This window comes from Hyla sarda, chromosome 5, assembly GCF_029499605.1.
Source record: "Hyla sarda isolate aHylSar1 chromosome 5, aHylSar1.hap1, whole genome shotgun sequence".
Classification (NCBI taxonomy): domain Eukaryota; kingdom Metazoa; phylum Chordata; class Amphibia; order Anura; family Hylidae; genus Hyla; species Hyla sarda.
In genome coordinates this window covers 234,942,935-234,963,358 of record NC_079193.1, presented here as the reverse complement: position 1 = coordinate 234,963,358, position 20,424 = coordinate 234,942,935, and the positions used below count along the sequence as shown (strand labels likewise).

The 20,424-nt window shown below is 43.6% G+C and overlaps 1 protein-coding gene across 3 annotated transcripts in view; it reads left to right on the top strand.

Moving 5' to 3' along the window:
- The first annotated feature begins 3,650 nt into the window (after nucleotides 1-3,650).
- The window catches only part of RIPOR2 (RHO family interacting cell polarization regulator 2), a 195,522-nt gene continuing 178,748 nt past the window's right edge, over nucleotides 3,651-20,424 (top strand). For 2 of the 3 annotated variants that reach the window (XM_056521323.1, XM_056521321.1), the window contains exon 1: nucleotides 3,651-4,099. In XM_056521323.1, the coding sequence (XP_056377298.1) occupies nucleotides 4,033-4,099 (67 nt within the window). In that variant the 5' untranslated portion in view covers nucleotides 3,651-4,032. The remainder of the gene's footprint in view (nucleotides 4,100-20,424) is intronic. The other variant, XM_056521324.1, reaches the window with a different exon arrangement.

Genomic DNA, 20,424 nt, shown 5'->3' with positions numbered 1-20,424 from the left:
AAACCTGTGTGGAAAACTAGCCTGTAAATCACCAAAGGTAATACACGATCCTGCAGTGTTATAGTATAATAGTCACCACTGCTATTGGAGCTCCACTTCACTCCTCAATGTAGCATCAATCCATATACACACATGCAGGGGACATTCAAATCTTGAAAGCACCAGTTCATAAATAGTACCCTTCAGGGTAACCACTCACGAATCAGAAGATATTTTGTTCCTCTTGCTTTATTCTCTTGAGAGTGATGTAGTATCTTTACAACAGAGTAAATACAGGCATGGTATGCTGCAGTCTTTGCCTATGTCTGACTCTCCCAGCCATCGTCGCTTCCATGACTACCGTATTTTTCGCCGTATAAGACGCACTTTTTCTTCCCCAAAACTGGGGGGAAAAAGTCGGTGCGTCTTATACGGCGAATACACCCCTATCGCGGCGGTCCCTGCGGCCATCAACGGTCGGGACCCACGGCTAATACAGGACATCACCGATCGTGGTGATGCCCTGTATTAACCCTTCAGACGCGGCGATCAACGCTGACCGCCGCGTCTGAAGGGAAAGTGACACTAACCCGGCTGTTCAGTCGGGCTGTTCGGGACCGCCGCGATTTCACCGCGGCGGTCCTGAACAGCCCGACTGAATAGCCGGGTTGGTGCTTACAGGACACCGGGAGGGACCTTACCTGCCTCCTTGGTGTCTTTTCCGTTCAGGGATTCCCTGTATGGCTGGCGCTCTCCTTCCTCGTCAGAGCGAGGATACCCGGCCGGCAGCAGAGACGTTCCGGAGCGACGGGGACACGGTGACAGCGATGGAGCGACATCCAGGGCAGCGGTGACGGGTCCGGAGCGGTGGGGACACGTGAGTATTACTTCCTATGCAGTGGTCTTCAATCTGCAGACCTCCAGATGTTGCAAAACTACAACTTCCAGCATGCCCGACCGGGCATGCTGGGAGTTGTAGTTTTGCAACATCTGGAGGTCCGCAGGTTGAAGACCACTATTGGGTTCAAAATCTTTATTTTTTTAGATTTTGCACCTATAAATTGTGTGCGTCTTATACACCGGTGCGTCCTATAGGGCGAAAAATACGGTACATACTATTTATGAACGGTTGTGTTCCAGATTTGAATCCCCCTCCCATGTGTGTATATGGACAGAACATTTTCGCCTGGAGATTCCGAAGTGTGAATTTGTGAATGGAAACCCATTCACTACACTATACATTTTAGCAAGCGGAATTTCTGCCTGCAATTTCAAAACGGTATTGTAGGCGGAAATTCCGTAGTGTGAACCTAGCCTAACATTATACAAAATGTACAGCAGAAAAATAGTGCAGGTAAGTTCACATTGTTGTTGTGCTTTATCCCGTTCGGGTCTAGTCACACGTACAGCATTCTGTGCAGATTTGATACGCAGGATTTTCTGCTGCAGATTTCAATGTAAACTGAAGGAGAAAGCATTGACCGCTCACCCAGAAATCACACACCTTCTGTGCGCGGATCCACCAGTCCCGCCTCCGGCTTCAAATAGCAGACAAAACGAAATTATTGTCCAGCACCAGGATGTGGATAAAAACGGGTTTCTTTATTCAATGAAGACAGCTACATACATGAAATCTCTGACGCGTTTCACGCTTTCGCGCTTAGTCATAGAGTCTATGACTAAGCGCGAAAGCGTGAAACGCGTCAGAGATTTCATGTATGTAGCTGTCTTCATTGAATAAAGAAACCCGTTTTTATCCACATCCTGGTGCTGGACAATAATTTTGTTTTGTCAATGTAAACTGATCACCGCCTGAAATCCTGCGCATCAAATCTGCACAGAATACTGTACGTGTGAATAGACCCTTTAGGGTCCGTTTGGCTCTTTTTTAGTGCTGAAAGGCCCCAAAAAAACATTGTCAGTGCACAATGGACTCCACCATCGGCGGTCCATCAAAGTGTTGGGTAGTTTGTACTAATAATGTACTCATTTTTCACTTGCGAAAATCAACTCATTTGCCGACGGAGCTCTACATAACGGAGACCTACGGCAAATGTGAACTTAGCCTTACTTTTATATTTTATAAAAGTCTGTGGCATTTAGTCTTTTTTTTTTAAACAAATGTAAAAAATTGCATTTAAAAAATCAAGGCTAATATTTGCATAACTGTACCGGTGACACCAAATTTATTAGGACCATTTTTATTAGGATCAATTAAAAATATTGGGTTCATGCATTAGGGGCCATGAGTAGTGTTGCTCGCGAATATTCGCAATTCGAATATTATTCGCGAATATCGCATATTCGCGAATTCGCGAATTTCGCGAATATAGCGCTATATATTCGTAATTACGAATATTCGTTTTTTTTTTTTTTTTTCCACAGTACACATCACAGTGATCATCCCTCTCCGCTTCCAGCTTGTGTGGTGTAAAGAAGGCTGTAATACTACTGTGTGAGACTGGCGTGCGAAAATTCGCATATGCGAAAATTAGCATATGCTAATTTTCGTATATGCGAATTTCCACATATACTAATTTTCGCATGCGCGTATTTTCGCATACGCGAAAATAAAACGAGAATATAACGAATATGCGAATATTCGCGAATATATGACGAATATTCGTCCATATATTCGCGAATATTCGCGAATTCGAATATGGCCTATGCCGCTCAACACTAGCCATGAGGTGTGGAGTGTAGCAGTGGTAATGTGCCAGTCACTATACAGCTCTAGACCACACTTATCAGTAAGGGTGCATGCACACAACCTTTTTGCTATACAGTTCCCGTATACGGTTTCAAGTAAAAAAAAAAACTGTATAGAAAACTGTATGCATTGACTTAACATTGTAAACCGTATGTCAAACGCATCATGCTGCATTCACATCTCGTTTTTTTACATAAGGGTACCGGATCCGGCTGAGGGAGGGGCAAACCGGGCGCTCCCGTACCCCAGCCGGATCAGCCCGTGACTCCATTTACTTTAATGAGCCGACCGGAGTCAAACGGTGACTCTGGCTGGCTCAGTTTTGACCCGTATTCGGTTTCCTGAATGGACCTAAAACCGTAGTATATCCAAAACCGGATACAGGTCAAAACCGGCTCATTATAGTAAATGGAGTCACGGGCTTATCCGGCTGGGGTACGGGAGCATCCGGTTTGCCCCTCCCCCAGCCGGATCCGGCATCCGTATGTAAAAAACAAGGTGTGGTTAAGACCGTTTTGCATCTTATACGGTTTTGTCCTTTTTTTTTTACCCGTACCCAAAACCGTAGTCTACCACGTTTTTTGGTTCGGGTGAAAAACTGTATTTAACCGAATCTTTTTTTTTAAACATGGGAGTCAATCTGAACCGCACAGAACCGTATGTGCGTACGGTTCCATTCGGTTTTCACCATACGGTTTTTGACTTTGCACAGTTTTTTTTTGTTGGAATTTCAATCAAACAAGTGAAACTTTATTCAAAATGGAGTGAAAAGTTAAAAACTTATACGTTTTCTTCTTAAAAAACGGATGCAATCCGACACCATTCTTCAAACCGTATACGGTTTTCAAGTTAAAATTTGTACAGACGTATTGATACAGTTTAGTCAGGTTTTGAGGAATGAGTGTGCATGCACCCTAATACCATATAGGGGGGGGGGGGTTCCCATAGCAACCAATCATATGGCAGCTGTCATCGCGGTGAATATAAGCCGCGCCCTGATTGGTTGGGACAACTCCTGCACTAGTTCTGATACATCTCCCATCAGTGTCCAGCACTATACACAGTTTGTTACTTGCGGTTCCTCTTCACTTCCTGGGTGTGTCAGTATATACAACCGCACCGCTTATCTTGTGCCTGAGAGCGCATCCTACACAGCGCTGGCACAGCACAACTCCTCACCCTCTGTTTCCATGCCAACTTCCAACTTCCTGTGAGCTGTGCCCGTCTAGCGCCATCCCTGAGTACTGCTACCCCTGCCCTGTCACAGTGTATGGCGGGCACCGTGCTATCTCAGGTGGACGAGTAGCCCGGGAGCGCAACCCACGAGTCAGTCAGCGGCAAAGATGTCTTCAGAGGAGGAAAGCGGCCGGCGGGGGGACGGGGACGAGACGGATGATGTGCTGTCTGAAGGTAGTGACGGGCTCTAGACCATATACCTCATACGTCCTCTCCTCATACATCATATGGCCTCTCATTATACATCATATGTCCTCTCATCATTCATCATACATGATAACGAGGGCGCACTGCTGAGCCTGTATACGGGGCAGCTGGTCATCTCTGAGGGAACACACAGCTTCCATACTACACGTGATATTTAACTATAGATAGGAATGTTATATATATATATATAAATATATATATATATATATATATATATATATATATATATTCAGTGTTTCCCAACCAGGGTGCCTCCAGGTGTTGCAAAACTACAACTCCCAGCATGCCTGGACAGCCGAAGGCTGTCCAGGCATGCTGGGAATTGTAGTTTTGTAACACCTGGAGGCACCCTGGTTGGAGAAACACACACACACATATATATATATATATATATATATATCTCAATGCTTATTGTATATAATATATATATATATATATATATATATATATATATATATATATATATATATCAATGTGTATGTATGTTCCACAAAAACTTTCAAACAGCTAAAGATATTAACATGAAACTTGGCACACATGTTACTTATATGTCAGCAACAAACATAGGATAGGTAATTTAACCCTTACTCACCCCCATTTGCCAGGGGCGCGGCTTATGTTTAAAGTCCCATACAAGTCTATGGGAAATATATGTTACTGCATAACTTCCAAACGGCTGGAGATATTTCTATAATACTTGGTCACATGTTACTTATATGTCCACTTAAAGTAAAGGACAGTTAATTTAACCCTTAACTACCCCCATTTGTGAGGGTCAGGGTTTTTTTTAATTTTTTTAAAAGTCCCATGCAAATCAATGGGAAATGTATGTTCCCATATAATTTCCGTTAGGCTGGAGATATCTCATTACCTGGTACACATATTACGAGTCAGGATTAGAGATGAGCGAATTTACAGTAAATTCGATTCGTCACGAACTTCTCGGCTCGGCAGTTGATGTCTTATCCTGCATAAATTAGTTCAGCCGTCAGGTGCTCCCGTGGGTTGGAAAAGGTGGATACAGTCCTAGGAGACTCTTTCCTAGGACTGTATCCACCTTTTCCAGCCCACCAGAGCACCTGAAAGCTGAACTAATTTATGCAGGATAAGTCATCAACTGCCGAGCCGAGAAGTTCGTGACGAATCGAATTTACTGTAAAATCGCTCATCTCTAGTCGGGACGGGAGGTCGAGATAGGAGGACGGGATAGGAGGTCGGGATGGGGGGGTTGGGATATGACAACAATATATAGGGATGGGATATGAAGTCAAAAGCTTCCACCTTTGTTTATTTTCCTCCCCAAAAAGGATTAGGAAGGAAAAACCGGGCAACGCCGGGTACTCAGCTAGTATATAAATATATTCATATCCATATGTCATCATATATTTTAAATGTGTTGAACATAATGCTGGGGTCACACTGCTTTTTTTTATTTATTATTTTTTGTTATTTTTTTTGTTTCAGTTTAACATATACATTTTATACACTTGAAAATAAAATAATATGCTAACAGCTGGTTAAAACAGCTGCTACTGTATGCTATAGAGCAGAATCCATTTCTCAAGTATACGTTTGTTTTTATTCGCAAACACAAAGCAAAAAAAAATGCATTATTGAATACAGCAAAAAGAAACGTACTGTAAGCAGGCAGACGTTATGGGAGGTATGCATCATTGAAGGTAGGTTTACACTACGTTACTGTTACCGTTAGTCATATCCCTCGGCATCCTGCCGAAAACCAAAGGCTGATGTATACTGTTAAGGCAGCAGTGGTTTATTTACTAATCTGTGGCACCTGCCTGTTTGGGCCTGTGTAGTAAGACTGAAGGGTCCTATTTAGAGATGAACGAACTTACAGTAAATTTGATTCGTCACGAACTTCTCGGCTTGGCGGTTGCTGACTTTTCCTGCATAAATTAGTTCAGCTTTCATGTGCTCCTGTGGGCTGGAAAAGGTGGATACAGTCCTAGGAGACTCTTTCCTAGGAATGTATCCACCTTTTCCAGCCCACCGGAAAGCTGAACTAAATTTATGCAGGAAAAGTCAGCAACCGCCGAGCTGAGAAGTTCGTGACAAATCGAATTTACTGTAAGTTCGCTCATCTCTAGTCCTATTCTACTCAAAAAAAATTATATCTCTCGCTGCAGGCACCATTAGTTAGGGCATAGGGAGATTACACAGACCATACTTTCATTTCCTTAGCTTCCAATCGTTTCAACTTATATCTGCACTGTGCTCCGCCCCTAGACATCTTGGGGGAGATTTATCAAAACCTGTCCAGAGGGAAAGTTGACTGGTTGCCCATAACAACCAATCAAATTTCTTCTTTTATTTTTCAGAGGCCTTTTTGGAAAATAAAAAAAGAAGCAATGTGATTGGTTGCTATGGAAAACTGGTCATTTTTTCCTCTGCACTGGTTTTGATAAATCTCCCCCCTTATTCCCTATGAAAAGGATAGCGGATAACAGGGCTGGGCGGTATGACCAAATGTGTGTATCACAGTATATTTTTTTTAAACTTTTGGCGGTTCTACGATATATAACGGTATTTCTTAGGCCCCCCCCCATATTAATTATCAGCCCACATCCCTATCAGGGTAAATACTCACATGTCACCCGCAAGCGCTGCCCTCCTCGTCCTGTTTGTTGAGGCCGCCGGCGCTGACACTTTATACTGTGCGGTATCCCTATGCCCGGGCTGCAAAAGATAAACAAAATAAACTTTAACGCACCTACGTCGGCCTTACGCTGGGGACGGGAATGTCGGAGAGCTGTCAGCCTATCACCAGCCGCAGCGATGTTCTGCCTCGGCCGGTGATAGGCTGAGCCCACTGTCATATAAGAAGCCAGCTTCTTACATGACAGTGGGCTCAGCCTATCACCGTCCGAGGTGGAACATCGCTGCGGCTGGTGATAGGCTGATGGCTGTCCGACGTTCCCGTCCCCAGGAAACAAGTGAGGCCGGTACCGGACTAACGGGAGGTAAGTTAAAGTTTTTTTGTGTTTATTTTTTTGCAGCCCGGGCACAGGGATACCGCACAGTATAGAGCAGTGGTCTCCAACCTTTTGGACCTCCAGATGTTGCAAAACTACAACTCCCGTATGTTGCAAAACTACAACTCCCATATGATTAGTTCCCCGATGTGGGGACAGCGCAGCACTGGGCTGATAATGCATTCATTCCCGAGGGGGAGGGGCGAAACTGTTATTGCAGTATTGGTTAAAATTCATATTGTGCAGTGCAAAAATTTCGGTATTCAGTATGAACTGGTATACCGCCCAGCCCTAGCGGATAAGATGTCTGATCGTGGAGGTCCTGCTGCTGGGAAGCCCCGCGATCTCTGTACAGCACTCGGCATTCGTTAAGAACGCCAGGTGTGGGTGGCCGGGGTCCTTATGTCACGGACACGCCCCCCTCATGACGTCACCCCCACACACCCTCAATGCAAGTCTATTGGAGGGGGCCCCCTCCCATAGACTTGCATTTAGGGGGGGGGGGGCGTGACATCACAAAAATGTTCAGAACGCTGGAGCAGCGGAGTACCCCTTTAAGCCAAACAGTAGGAGAGGATGGATGACTCTTGCCCATACCAAAAGTACTGTCTGTTACCTAGTATGAAGGTGACCATTGGACTTTAAGATAGTCAATAACTGTTTTAGGGTTGACAATGCTCGGATTTTCATTCTTGTTGTCCAAGCTTTAGCTAAAAACAAAAATACCGAAAGAATTGTGGAGATGGTACAAGTTCATGGGCAGCTGAATTATCATGGTTGTCTCTTATGTGGCTGCAAGAGGTTACCTTAATGAATGGAAATTTATAAGTCCTTGTTCACACCTAGATCAGAAATATATTGTGACTGTTTACTTCATCAAACACCCCAGTTAGAGAAGAGACGTTGTTTCCTGTGTAGTGCCGATTAGAAGCCGCTATAACCACAGTGTAGGCCTTGCTCGTCCTCAGGCAGCTCTGTCCTTTTCAGGCTTTCACTTGCACACACATATATTCTGGTCAGTATTTGCAAGGCTGTGTTAATTCTGTAATATATTGGCATCCCCCTATAAAAAAAGCGATGCTGTGGTATACAGAGACAGAGTATAGCGAGACTAGAGGCCCAAAGAACGAAGCATTTACCGCACTTGGATGTCAATGAATGATTGTTATAGTTATGCCGAATTTTATATAATTTACTGTATAGTGCACTGTGTAACCCCTCCCCACAAGAAAATAGTTGCAAAATTGTTTTTTTTTCTTTTCAGTTTTCAATTACCCCCCAATATTTTATTTATAAATTTATTTTTTTTATTTTTTTTCTGGGGTGCGCTGTACATTTTATGGTAAAATGGAAGCTGTCATTACATAGTTCATATGAGTCTGTGGATGGACAAATAAAGAGTTATGTCTCTTATCTTAGAAGGCAAGGAGGGAAAAGCAAAAATGCAATAAAGGAAATTGGCTGCGTCCTCAAGGCCAAAATGGGACATGACACAACCTCAGTTATCCCTCTATGGAAGAAAATTTGCCAGAAACATGAAGTTGAGCAATTGGTTTTCGCATTTAGCCCTATTGTTAGGCTATGTTCACACACAGTATTTGGGGCCTTTTTCACCAGTGATTGAATACATTTACATTCACATGTAATGGATCTGCTGCAGATTTGATGCTGTGTTCTCAACTCTTTAATTGTATTGATTTAACAGTATGAAATCTCATACAGAAAATCTGAAGCATCAAATCTGTAGCAGATCCAATACATGTGAACGTACCTTTTTATAGTAACATTCTTTGTTGACCATAGCAACCAATCACAGCTCCGCTTACATTTTACCGCAACAATATGAGAAATGAAAGCTGAGCTCTGATTGGTTGCTATAAGCAACAAAGAGAATTTTACTATAAGCCCACTCCTACACAAAGCGGTAAGAGACTGCGCCTGCCGCATGTGGGATCATGTCACTTGGAGTTACTGTTTTAGGGTAGGGTCACACTGAGTGGATACGCAGCGTATTTGATGCTGTGAGAAGGCTGCCGAGCAGCGGTAAATACACTGCGTATGTGCTGCAATAAGGTTCGGCATAACTGTGCTGGCATTTACATAATTGCATCGGCATAACTGTGACGCGCGGCCAGCTCCCAAACCTTATTGCAAACATGTGGCTGTAGCAGGGAAAGCTCTGTTTGCTCCTAGTGCAAACACAGAGTATTTCACACTGCTCGGCAGATTTCTCGCAGCATCAAATGTGCTGCATATCCGCTCAGTGTGACCCTACCCTTAAAGGGGTACTCCGGTGCTAAGACATTTTATCCCCTATCCAAAGGATAGGGGATAAGATGCCTGATCGCGGGGCTGCCGCTGGGGACCCCCGTGATCTTCCACATGCTCGCTCCGGATCTGATTACTGGCGATCACGGGGAAGGAGCATAGTGACGTCACGGCTCCGCGCCCGTGTGACATCACGCTCCGCCCCCTCAATGCAAGCCTATGGAAGGTGCGGAACCCTGCGATCAGGCATCTTATCCCCTATCCTTTGGATGGGGGATAAGATGTCTTAGCGCCGGAGTACCCCTTTAAGCAGCTGCAAGTTTAGGTGCCGCCCGTAATTATTGCCTATATGGTGTAAGCATTCCATAGCCTGGTGCATGAAGGTGAAATTGGTCCATGGCCTCAATAGGGCTCATGATGTAACTTCCTTATTTCAGAAACACACCTCTACAGGTTATTTAATAGAACACAAGTTAACATATCAGTATGAGAGGAAATCGGAGAACCTACAAACCGTATACAGATGTTGCCATTGGCCAGAGAGTCTCTGAAGCTCCGTGCAGATGTTGTCTTCTCAGGCGTTGGGTTGAGGAACTGTCATATAACCTATTGGGGTGTGGCACACAATAACAAGTGTTTTCTGTAACCACTGAAGTTTTCTCTGCTTGTGGGAGATACAAGAGTTTTATACTGCTGTTGTAATGTTTGTCATTCAATGTTTGTGCGTGTTTTTTCTTTTATGCTGTTTCTACTGACTTGAGTCTGTCAGTGTGGCCTGTTTTATGTTTTTAAAAGTTCTTAAAGGAGTTTGTTGGAGGAAAAACATTGAATTGGTAATGCATGCCTGTGCCTAAGTGCCCACTAGGTGTGCGTAGTCCACAAAACCTGACTGAAGGGCCAGCAAGCGCTCTGAGGATGTGTGGGCTTTACAAGCCACTTAAAATCATGCAGGGATTTGGATTTCTTGGACCCCTGCTTATCACCAGTGTGGAAGCTGAACATTGCCAAAAGTGCTCTATAGATAATGAATGGAGCGCTGGCTGTGCATGCGCAGTCCTCTCCTTTTATTGCTGGGAGCATTTCTCCCCTATCCTTTTAAAAGGGCATTCCTTTTTTAATTGTGGGAATACCCTTATAGGTATTCCTTGTAGTCACAGTAGACACCCCTAAATTTCTTCCAGTGGTCACAGTAGCTTCTTACCCCATTATAGTAACAGCATCCCTTTAAATAGAGCAGTAATTGCACCCTTCACTTATCCCGGCTCCTTAGAATATTCGCAGCAACAGCAGTACAGTACAGTCGACCTATGCAAGATCTGCATATTTGGACAGCGGATGTTTGGACAGCTGTTGGGGAAATGAGGTCCAATGTGGATAAAGACAAAGTTATGCATCTGGGTACTAATAACCTGCATACATCAAATGTAATATGATGCATCATATGTAAAACAGAGAGTTACTGATAAAGATCTGGGTGTACTTGTAGATCATAGACTACAGAACAGCATGCAGTATCAAGCAGCTGCTTCTAAGGCCTGGAGGACATTATCATGTATTAAAGGAGTACTCCAGCACAAAATAACTTATCCCCTATCCAAAGGATAGGGGATAAGTTATAGATCGCGGGGGGTCTGAGCGCTGGGTCCCCCCGCAATCTCCTGGATGGGGCTGCGGCAGTCTGCAGGAAGTGAAGTTTCGTCCCCAGCAGAAAGCCATGGGGTACATGGAGGGGGCATGTCTGCTGCCGCATCATGAGGGGACGGAACGCCCCCTTTCCAGCAGACTGCCGTGGCCCCGTCCAGGAGATCCCGTGGGGCCCCATCGCTTGAACCCCCCCCACGATCTATAACTTATGCCCTATCTTTCGGATAGGGGATAAGTTATATTGCACTACAGATGTCCTTTAAAAGAGGCATGGACTCAATGTTGGTGTGGCCTCTTCTGGAATATGCTGTTCAGTTCTGGATATCGATTCATGGAAAGGATGTCCTGGAGCTGGAAAGATACAATGATTTGCAACTAAACTAATGGACATAGAGGATTTTGCTTTTGAGAAGAGAGTAAAAGAATTAAAGGAAATCTGTCATTAGTGTCACCTGCACTTATCTGTCGGTACAGACAGGTACAGCAGGTGACACTGTTGACAATGGTACTTACCTTATCCCGTTCTGTGCTGTTGTTCTCAGGCAATCCTCTTTGGTATCTTCAGCTCTGGGCCTGTCTTGAAGCATGGACGGGAATCAGCAGAGAACAGCAGTGGTGATGTCACTAAGCTCTGTCCATGCTCCAAGTTGGGCCCGGAGCTGAAGATACCGAAGAGGATTGCCAGAGAACAACAGCACGGAATGGAAAGTACCATTGTCATCAGTGTTACCTTCACTACCTGTCTGTACCGAAAGGTTAGTGCAGGTGACACCGATGACAGATTTCCTTTAAATGGAATTTTGACAAGATGTTTAAAAAAAATAAATTAAAAAAAATGGCAGTTCTTTTGTGGGTTTTTTTCCCCATATAATGCATACTTACCTCCACTATTCGTACAGTACCATCTGTTTAATTCCAGCACAGCTGCATCCATACATTTCATCACTGTAGCCTGGTCATTTGATCACCATTCAAAATACCAAAAAATTACCATGCTCAATGTGTCACAGAAAGTCACCCGGTTAGGCGTCCTGCCCTGTAACCTGCCACATGTAACAACCCTGCAAGGCCAGCCCCAGGCACCTTCTGTCACTGTTGGATCCCTCCCTCCTGCTGCACCTCCTGTCACCTAATAAAAATTCAAATCACCCCCCTTTTGTCATTATTTAAATAAAAAAAAGTTAAAGAAAATAGACATTTGTCCAAACAATTAAATTCTGAGAAAAAATTCCAGGCACCAAAATTGCAGATTTTTGATGACACCCCAGAAATAAATTTACTACGCAAAAGTGGTAACAGTAAAACTGCATCTCAAAATTTGAAATTGTGTTGGTCGTTTAAAAAAAAAAAAAAAAAAAAAAAAAAAAATCCTGGCTACTTCATTTATTTATTTTTTTGCTGTCTCCTAGATTGAAAGCAAATGTGGTCCTTGTGTTTCTGCCATGTTGTTTTTGTTGTTTTGTCTTGATTTTCATGAAATTGTTGGGGGGGGGGGGGGGGGAGAAGGGGTATTTTTTTTATTTTTTTACTGTGCTTGTAAAAATGGTGGTAAAAACAAGTGACTTTGGAAAAGTCTGTAAAAACCAGTCAAAAATGCAGTAAGAATGCAGCATGTGAACACAGCCTGAAGACTTCAAATGAGATCAGCTATCAGGAATACCCTGTGTGCTCTATGGTGTTCCCTCTGCTGGCATGGGGCTGCATACAGTAACCTATTCCTAAAGGCTGTATGTAGCTTCCCTGAACAGCCCTTATGTGCTGGTGCTCTGTGACCTTATTTGCAGGGAGAGATGGGGCAGCATTCAGTTGCTTGCTTTGGGAACAGAAGGGTAGGAAGAAGATTTTCTAGTCACCATGGCGATCTTGCGACCAGGTTTTGTTCATCCCTGTAGTGATGTCTTATTCTCCATCTGTATCCATCTATGTATGTTACAATATTTGGCTTCTGAAGCATTCACTCAGCTTTTTGGTTTCATTCCTTTTATAAATACCGGTAACGCTTCTTTTTGATGCATTTTTAAGGTGTGCTAAAAATCACCATACTAAGAGCATACTAGGTTTTACTATAAAATGCCACTGGCCACACAAAAAAAAAACACACCAAAAAGCAAACTGCTGTATGTGTGTTTGTGTAGATATATTCGTGTATTCTTGTACAGTAGCACCACACATTTAACAGCGACATTTTTTACTTGTGATCTCCTCCTAACAAGTCTGTTATAGTGAATAATTGTATATACAATCTTTATTTACCTTGTAATTTATGACTAAACTTGTCAAAGTATCATGCTTCTATACAGTTTAAAGGGGTATTCCCAGTATAAAACATTTTACGGCCATCACGCCTCCTCCCATAGACATGAATGGAGGGGGCAGTGCTGCAGGGAGATCGCAGGGGGTCCCAGCGGCGGGCCCACCGCGATCAGACATCTTATTCGCTATCCTTTGGATAGGGGATAGAATGTTTTTTGCCTGGAATACCCCTTTTAAGGGTACGTTCACATGAGCGGATCCACAGCGTATATTACGCTGCAGACCGCCGCTGAAGGACCGCTGTCTGCTTGGAGTGGCAATCCGCCGATATGAGCAGACACATTGAGGCCGATGTGCGAGTCGCCACGCATGCACGGTGTACTCGCACACATTGCGACCTCTCCCCCTGCTAGGCCGAGAGCTGCCGCGATGTGCGAGTATACTGTGCATGCATGCTGCAACTCCCACATCGCAGTGTGTCTGCTCGTAGCGAAATATTGATGCTCCGAGCAGGCACATGTAAAGGCACCATACAGCGGTAATATACGGTGTGGATCCGCTCGTGTGAACGTACCCTTAGAGTCAGCATTGATTGGATACTGTCTGTGTAGGGACACACTCCCAACTGGTAGCACCCTGTTGTCAATTTATTTCTAAATTCCTGCAATATTACAAATTAAAGTAGAAATGTTCCAGAATTATTTGGGGGAGAGGTTTGGAGATTTCACATGCTCTTTAATATGAAGAATGAGAAGTACAAATTATGCTTTTCACCTTTTGTAAAGTGTCCAGAAAACAGGTGTTAAGCTATGTTCACACCTCGGAATGTCTGCATGGAAATTTCGCAGACTATGGGTTCCGGCATAATATGCGCCAGGACTGCACAGCAATGCAGCATAGTTGCAGTCTGCAGAAAGAATGGACAGGTTCATTCTTTCTGTGAACACGTAAGTTGGAATTTCCGTGCTAGAAACATCTGTCGCGGAAATTCTGCTGTGTGCATTGGAAATTCTGTGCAGAATTCCAATGCAACATTTCACACTAGCATAATACAGATACATTTTGGCATCTGTATTATGGCCACAAGTCATGGCCTAACTGGGGGTTTGGTGGCATAGCAGCCGCTTCAACAGGTGTGATGCAGATTGAACACTAACTCGGTATAAACCTAGTGTGGTTCTCTCAGACACAGTGATTATTTGATTGGAGTCATTCAGAAATATTTCTCATTGTCTAAATATTGTTATATGTTTTGCATGATCTAATAGAGAAGTGTAATATTTACAGTGAACCAGGTGATTTATGCTGCCCAAAGAGAATATCACAGATAAGTGGAGCCATGCTATATAGACAGAAGAATTGAGACATACCTCTTAACCCCTTAAAAAAAAAAACACCGTTTTATTTTAGCCTTGAGGCCAAAAAATAAACCTCTACTTACTTCCAGAGCTCCTGCTTTGGTTCCCAGCTGTGATCCTCTTTCCTAATACCCGCATTGGTCAGTGATTGGCTGAGCCGCGTATTACACTCTAGGCCCCGATTGCTCTCTGAACCCAAGAGTCATGTTTTCTGTCAGGAAGAGGATCGCAGCCGGGACATCGGAGGCACCGCTGGAAAGCTGGAGGTCAGTAGTATGAAGAATGTTAGTTTGACCACATGGTGAACAGTGTAAAAAAAATATATATATAAAAAGACACCCTCGCCCCCCAAATTTGCAAAACTGCAGTTGTCTCTCAGTTTTCCTGATAAATATTGTTTTCTTTCAGTTTCAAAGAATACATTATGGAAATATGTAATTAAAAAGTACAATGGGTCCAGCCAAAAATAAGCCTATCATACTGGTGTGTAGGTGGGGGAAAAAAAAAGTTATGGCTATTAAAGGGCAAGGAGGAAAAACTAAAATGCAAAAACAAAAATTGGCAAAGTTCTTAAGGAGTTTAATACAAAAACGTCAGCTTTCTTTATAGGTGGGCTATATCAATATGTGCTTGTTTGCAGTAATTTATCAAACAACCCAACAGCTTTCGGTGCCATGTCAAGGAAGTAAGCTCAAGCCAGGATGCAAATAGTCCTTTATATACTAGCAAAAAAGGGAAAGGATTTAGCAATGCTCAAATCCCCCACTGTTACCCTGTTAACCTAACCATCCGTCCCTTTCAAGCACATTGTACACTTTGTACTAGACTGCAGCACATGTTGATCAGACATTAACTTTGGGCACCACTGGCTGTTTCAACCCTTTCAGTTGGTATCATTGAGATGCCGGTGACATTCTCTAATCTGGTGTGAAAAACAAATGGGCAGTATCTATCACCTGGGTAACGGGTTTACAAGTTCAGTACTAAATTATATTTAGGATAAATTCTGTGAACTACAGGAATAAAGGATTTTTATGACTAGTTTATGTAAAATTTTATTTTTAATTTGTGAATGTCTATGTGTATATATCATATGTGTGTGATGTTGGCCATCCTGGCCCCTCTTTAGATTTCACAAGTGGGGCTATTGTCCCTACTTCATCCTGGTTTTTCTCTGTTTATAACTCTATTTCCCCAACTTCAGAAAATGTAGTTTACAGTTCTTATTTTGTGCCTCATTGCGTTACAGTCACTTGTAAAAATGTTTTGAGTTTAGATCATGTCAGAAGTTTAGATCTTATCACGTCTTGCTCCTGAGACCTGCTGCGTACCTGAGTTATAACCCAGTGCAGTGTGTGGCTGCAAGACACTTGACCATGTTATAAATAGAGATCGCAGTGGGTCTCAGGACTGAGACCCAGGGAGATCTAAACTTTGGACATGTCTGATTCCACATGCAAACTGAGGACTAGACTGCTGAAAGTTTTTCTAACCATTTATATTACCTTTTCTAATCCACATAGGTACAATGTACACATTTGCTTTTAGATTTTTTAGCGGTTATTGAAACAATGTTCTGAATTTGTTTTTCTTTTTTATTTATATATTTTTTTTTGTGTAAAGCCTAATTAGGCTGTATTTGTGAGAGGGGCGGTAGCATCTCCACCCTCCTGCACATCAAGGCGGCACATAAGGGGTTGTGGGCGGGGGCAGGGGTATATAACGCCCCTGCCTCCTACCGGTGGGGCGTTTGTGACATTTGCAGAAAGAGGGGTACGAACCAGCATTCGTATTCTCCCGCCAGTTTCTAGTTACCTGCAGGCGCTCACTCATCTGGAGCCATGCTGTCCAGGGCATGCTGCGAGTATTGCGGTCTGATGTCTCATACAGCCCCGCTAGCTGCCCAGCAGGATGTCTGGTCGCACGCCGCCCACTGTGCTTAGGTCCCCAGCATCTTTAAGGTACAGGGGGGAGGTATGGCGGGGTAAAAGCGCCTATCAGCCGGGATGGTGGCATTCCGCGTCTTAAAGCTGCCTCTGTCCTACCGAGCCCCGTGCCGGGTCACGTGTGCAACAGCAGGAAGCAGTGTAAGGGGGTAGGCTATGTCCCTTTTAGCCAAACGGTTTCCTTGTCGCTTTGGGCTGGCCTTGATGAGAGATTCGGTACCCTGCTGCCGTCTGCTAACCTGGCGTCTCCATTGGTTTCAGTGAGTATGAAGTTCACTCTATTAATAGAAAGGCTTTCATTACAGGTATACACTACACAGCATTTTCTCCGTACATAAAGTTGTTACAATCCATTCATTTATATTCATTTTTCCGTGCATAAAATTTAATATTGTGCGTACATAGATTGCATTCAGTTACTGCGTTTATACTGTGCATTTTCGTTGCATTCACACCGTGCATTGGTACTGTCCTTTCTTCCATTGCATTGAAGTTGTGCATATAAACCTTTCCATGCAATCATAATATTTTACTGTACATTTAATCTTAATGTTTATAATGGGCATCCAGTATTAATTCATGTCGCTTATACCGTGCTTCATTTAGAATCCATACCGGGCATTTATATTGTGTATTTAAAAAAAAAAAAAAAAAAAAAAACATGCTCTTAGCATTGTATACTGCACGCACGCCCCTAGCATCGCATACTGTACGCATGCTCTCATCATTGTACACTGCACGCACATTCACAGCAAGTATACGGCACGCAAACTCATAGCTTTTAGGCTCCCAACAATCTCACTGCACGCACGCTCACAACACTTTCACTGCACGCATGCTCCACACGTACATTCATAACGTTCATACTACAAGTACGTTCACAGCTTTACCTTGCACGTACACTCAGTATTTATACTGCACACACGCTCATAGGCGTACTGTTCACAGGTCATGGCACGTCATACTTTCATACGCTCATGGCGTTTACATGATCAATTTGCTCATAATATTCGTTTGATCATGGCATCCATGCTATGCATACGCTCTTGGCTTTTATATTGGTTACACTTGCATACCTTTTATACTGTTCACACGGGTAGGGCATCTTCATAACTTGCTTATCGTCCGTACGCTCATGGCCTTTATTTCTCATACACGCATGGCGCACTACTCGTACGTTCATACGCTTCATACGGTTTTACGCTTATAGCATTTATACGGTACATACGCTCACACTATTTATCTGGCCATACGCCCATAGCATTCACACTTTGCAATCTCATTTATTCCGTTTCACCTCATGGTAGTCGTACTCCCATACGCTCAAAGTTTGTCATGCTGTCCACAAACTGATGTCATTCATGCTGTTCATATGTCCTTGGCATTTACTTTTTCTTACGTTCATTCCATACGGTGTTATATCAATGGCAGCCACACGCTTCACACGTTCCTTGGTATTCATACTGGTTCATACACTCAAGGCTTGCATACTGTTCATACACTCATGGTATTTCATACTGGTCATGGCATTTATACTACCCATGGCATTTATGCGGTTCACACGCTCATGGCAGTTATATTGTTCACACGCTCATGGCTTTATTTTTGGTCACACGCTCGGGGCTTTTAGACGGTTCACACGCTTATAGTATCATACGGTTTCATACGTTTGTGGCGTTATGGGCCTTACGCTCATGACATTTATACTGTCCTTTTGCTCATGGTATTCATACTGTCATAAGTTCATAGCTTTCACACTGTCATTTGCTCCTGGCATTTATACTGTGCATTTGTTTTTGACATTATACCATTCTCGCACTCATAGCATGTACACTGTTCACACGTTCTTGGCATTTATAGGGCTCATACGCTCTTTGTTCACACGTTTCGTAGTATTTATGCGGCACATGCATCCTTGGCGGTTTGGTGCTGCACATGCGCTCCTGGCTTTGTGTTTACATGCCCATGGCATTTGGTGCTGCATGCGCGCTTGTGGCGTCCTGTGTTTGTGCACCTGTGGCGTCGGTGCTGTTCGGATGCTTATACACGCTCGTAGTACTATGCACAGTGATCGGCATCTGTTCTGTATACATTCACATCATTTATATTGTACATATGCTCATTGAATGCGGCTCATAGTCACACCATGCACACGCTACAGCATTTACACTGTACATACGGTCATAGCTTATACGGTACTTTCACGCATCTTGGTACACATGTCCATAGCGTTACACGGTACATACGCTCATGCATTTATGCTGTGTTATAGATTTATAGTATTCTTGTTACATAACTGCACAGCATTCTCTCCGGGCATACATCCTTTCGATTTATAATACTATACTGTAAGTTTCAATAGCAATTTACATTGTTTTACACTGTGCAGTCACACGCAGCATTTACTGTACGCAGGTTATCAGCTTGCATATCAGTCATATGTTCATGACCACGTACGATGCATAGTTAGGTCACACACAGACGTCGATGCTAGAATTTACAGGCATACTCTATGGTTCTCTGACTGTTCCATTACATCGATACATTCAATAGGACACTCGCACTATTATAGCCGTCACCCCGCATGTGTTAGACGTTTTGTAACCACGCATGTGTTTCCAGTCGTACTACATGTCTTTTAGTTCAGCGAAAGTTCCGGATATAATCACTTTTCTAATTGTATCATGTACGCCACCAACTCAGTCTCACTCATTGCTAGGTCCTGATCAGCTCACTATGCAAACGTTAGTGTTCTCACATGGTACAGTTTGTATCACGGGCACACGCCACCATACGGTTATACTGGCAATTTTTCCCACAGCTGATAGGTCATAAAGGTTACGGTAGTAGTTGCATCATGGTAGTCACCAAGTCAGTATCACGATTACATATTAGTACTGCACGTTAACATCTGTTAGTCAGCCTCTACCTTTTAATCATTTAATTTAATAAGTTATTGTTGCAGACTCGTCTCCAGCAAAAAACATCATGACTCATAAGCGGTTTCCCAACATACCTGCCATATCTGCAGGGGGATTGCAGTGCGCAGCTGTTACTGACAATTTTTCAGAGCAACAACACCACGACAAATAGGCGGTTGTATACCCTTCACACCTTCCTTGCCTGCAGGGGGATACACTGCGTAGTTGTTGTTACTGACACGTTTCTTCTGAGCAACACATCATGATACATAGCTGGGTGTACACCCGTTCACTGCCACGTCTGCAGAGGGATGCACTGCATAGTTGTTACGGACACACCTTCAAAGCAACAATATCTCTAGACAGATGGTCGTTTACCCATTATGCCTGCCACGTCTGCAGGGGTAGGTACCATGCAGTTAATTGCTACTGACACATCTTCAGAGCAATAGCTATACGACACATAGGTGGCTGTTTATCCGTTATGCCTGCCATGTCTGCAGGGGGAGGCACCACGTAGGATATTGTTACTGACATGTTTTTTCAGAACAACAACATTTCGACTCACAGGTGGTTGTTTACCCTTTATGCCTGCCACGTCTGCAGGGGGGGGCACCACACAGGTTATTGTTACTGACACATCTTCAGAGCAATAACTTTACGACACATAGGGGGTTGTTTACCCGTTATGCCTGCCACGTCTGCAGGGGGGGCACCTCACAGCTAATTGTTACTGACACGTATTCAGAGCAATACCATTACGACTCATAGGTGGTTCTTTACCCGTTACGTGTGCCACGTCTGCAGGGGGAGGAACCATGTAGGTTATTGTTACTGACATGTTTTTCAGAGCAACGACATTTCGGCAGGTGGTTGTTCACCTGCAATACCTGCCACGTCTACAGGGGG